The 2597-nt window shown below is 39.9% G+C and overlaps 1 protein-coding gene across 1 annotated transcript in view; it reads right to left on the bottom strand.

The window, feature by feature from the left end:
• The window catches only part of LOC122345113 (connector enhancer of kinase suppressor of ras 2-like), a 14158-nt gene that overhangs the window by 8603 nt on the left and 2958 nt on the right, over nt 1-2597 (bottom strand). The window contains exon 6 of the mRNA XM_043238943.1: nt 955-1474. Within this exon, the coding sequence (XP_043094878.1) occupies nt 955-1474 (520 nt within the window). The remainder of the gene's footprint in view (nt 1-954; nt 1475-2597) is intronic.

The following is a 2597-nucleotide window of genomic DNA, read 5'->3' as shown; positions in this document are numbered from 1 at the left end:
TATATATATATTATCCATCATTATCCATCATCCATCCATGTATTCAATTAGCAATTAGTAAATATAAACTCAATATATAATATTCTTTTATCTACATCTTACAGTGTATACATGGACCTAAATATATATGCACATATATACATACACACACACACACACACACACATATATATATGTATAATATGTATATTGCCAAAAGTAACCAATGAACAGGTTTAACTAATTTTGTAATATCCATGATTATAAATCTTAATGTTAAAGCATAAAGTATTCAAGGGAATTATGTGCATCTGATTTTATAGCAAGTTTCTTTCTCTTTCTGTCTGCATGCGTGCTGTATATGCATGTGCTCAACTCTTTCAGTTCTTTCTATTCTAACATACAATATATAAGGCAAAGTTAAAAAATGAATGATTGAGTCATCTCCTAATCCCAGCTGATCACCTCTGGTGTGACTTTAAATGCAGTCCTTGAGCCAAAAACTCATCACCAAACACCATTGACATGCACATTCACTATATGGACAAAAATATTGGGACACTCCCTCCTGTAGAACAGAAAAAGGCATTTCCAAATCTGTGGCAACAAAGATGGAACCATAATTTGATTTCCATCTCTGTTGCAACCATTTTAGAAGTGTCTAAAAGGACTGCACTCATATGTACAAGTCACTGGTGTTCGGTGAGTTATTGGCTTAAGTACTGCATTTAAAGTCACACCAGAGGTGTTCAGCTGGGATTAAGAGTTAGCTTTATGCAGACCAGTCAATCATTTCTTTTTTAACCTTGCCTTATACACAGAGGCACTGTCATGTTAGAATAGAAAAGGGCCTTTTGGCAATATAGTGTATGTATTCCAAAACTCAACTCAGCATTTTGAAGATTTGCATTTTTTGAATGATATATATATCTTGAACTGTATATATCTTAGCATTTTGAACCAGTGTTGACCCACCATTATTGATGCAGTGTGAACGGCTGAGCTCTCTGCGGCTGGGGTCCCGCTGATCTGCCATGCTGGAGGTGGGTGTAAGGAGGGCATGCAGGCCGCTATCCCGAGGCAAGGTGAAGCTGCGGGGTTTCCCGGCTGCATTAACAGGCTCTCGGAGCCTTTCCCCTTCAAGCATTGGAAAGGGACCGTAATGTTCCTGCATCAGTGTGCGTTGTGCAGGTAGAGTGGACTGGCGGCGATATTCTGGAGAAAGTCCGGCCCCTGGCTCGCAGAACACAGCGTCCTCTAGGGGCAGGGTCTGCAGGTAGTGGAGGCCTGAGCTGGTCAGAGGGGTTTCAATCAGGTCCTGCCATGAGCGCCGCTGGCTGGCAGACTTCCGAGCTGGGGAACCTCCTCCGCTGCTGCTGCCGCCTTGCGGTTCGGAGCGGTACTCCTCATGAGAGGAGCGAGACTGTGACGTTTCTGTGGATGAGAGGCGGCCGTGCTTGGGTTCTAGATAAGGACTCGCACAACTCACCTGGTTCTGTGTGAGAGAAAAACACAAACATTAGGTTAAACCCAAGTATCTGCTAGATTGTAGGAATCTTTTACACAGCATCACTCTTACTCCGAGGGGCACCAGCCATTTTTTTTCTCTTATTTGGGGTACCAAAGTCAAAAAAATGACTTAAAGGAAGGGAAACACAAAGTACAGCTGATTTTGATGCTCATCATGTAACTCCATTTTCAAAGGTATAAATCATTTATGCCCCTTAAAATTCACTAGGCTTAAAAATCATGAATGGACACATTGCTTTTGCTCTTCGACACATATCAGCTTCAGGCAAAAGGCAAGAATAAAGTGTGCTAATGAAGAAACTCAGAGAGTAGACCAGGCCCCTGAATACCCTCTCTCGTCTAAGACAGGCAGATGAATAATGAACAGAGAGAGAGCTCTGGTTTCGGTGAAAACTGCCGAATATAGAAAAATGGAGGGATAGGGGACAGAGGAGTGGAGGGAGAACCTGAAGCTGTGTTAGTGTGAAATTAGACTCTGAATATGGGCCAACTGCTCTTCTAGCTTTCAACCAATTGGCAATGTTCCAAAAGAACACGTTTAATTATAGTTGGGATAGAATAACAGAATGATAGATCCAATGAAAGAATGACAGAGTGACTGACAAATCGATCGATAGATTGATCGACAGATAGATAGATAGATAGATAGATAGATAGATAGATAGATAGATAGATAGATAGATAGATAGATAGATAGATAGCAATATTAATCTTGCATAATTCATTTCTATATGTGTGTTGGAGAAATGGAGGGACCTTAAAGAAGGAAAAAGAAAACCTGAAGAAAAGCGTTTATTTCTTGTGTCTTTGTTTGCTCTTAAATAAAAGCTTTGCTGCTGTGTGTGGCCTCTGGCTGACCTGCCCTGCAGTCCTGCACTGAAAATACACAAATCACAGTGACTCTTAACCAGTACACGCACACAAACTAAACCACACACAGGAATACATACACATATAACTGCATATAAATATTAATATAATAGCAATAATTGATATGCTTAATTTTTCATGTTACTACAGTGAGTTTGTTATAGTAATAATAATTGTCATAGTTCATAATGTTATATATATATATATAAAGATATATA

Source organism: Puntigrus tetrazona, chromosome 5 (assembly GCF_018831695.1).
Source record: "Puntigrus tetrazona isolate hp1 chromosome 5, ASM1883169v1, whole genome shotgun sequence".
Taxonomy (NCBI): Eukaryota; Metazoa; Chordata; class Actinopteri; order Cypriniformes; family Cyprinidae; genus Puntigrus; species Puntigrus tetrazona.
The sequence above is the reverse complement of the archived record's forward strand: the minus strand, read 5'-3'. Positions and strand labels throughout refer to the sequence as shown.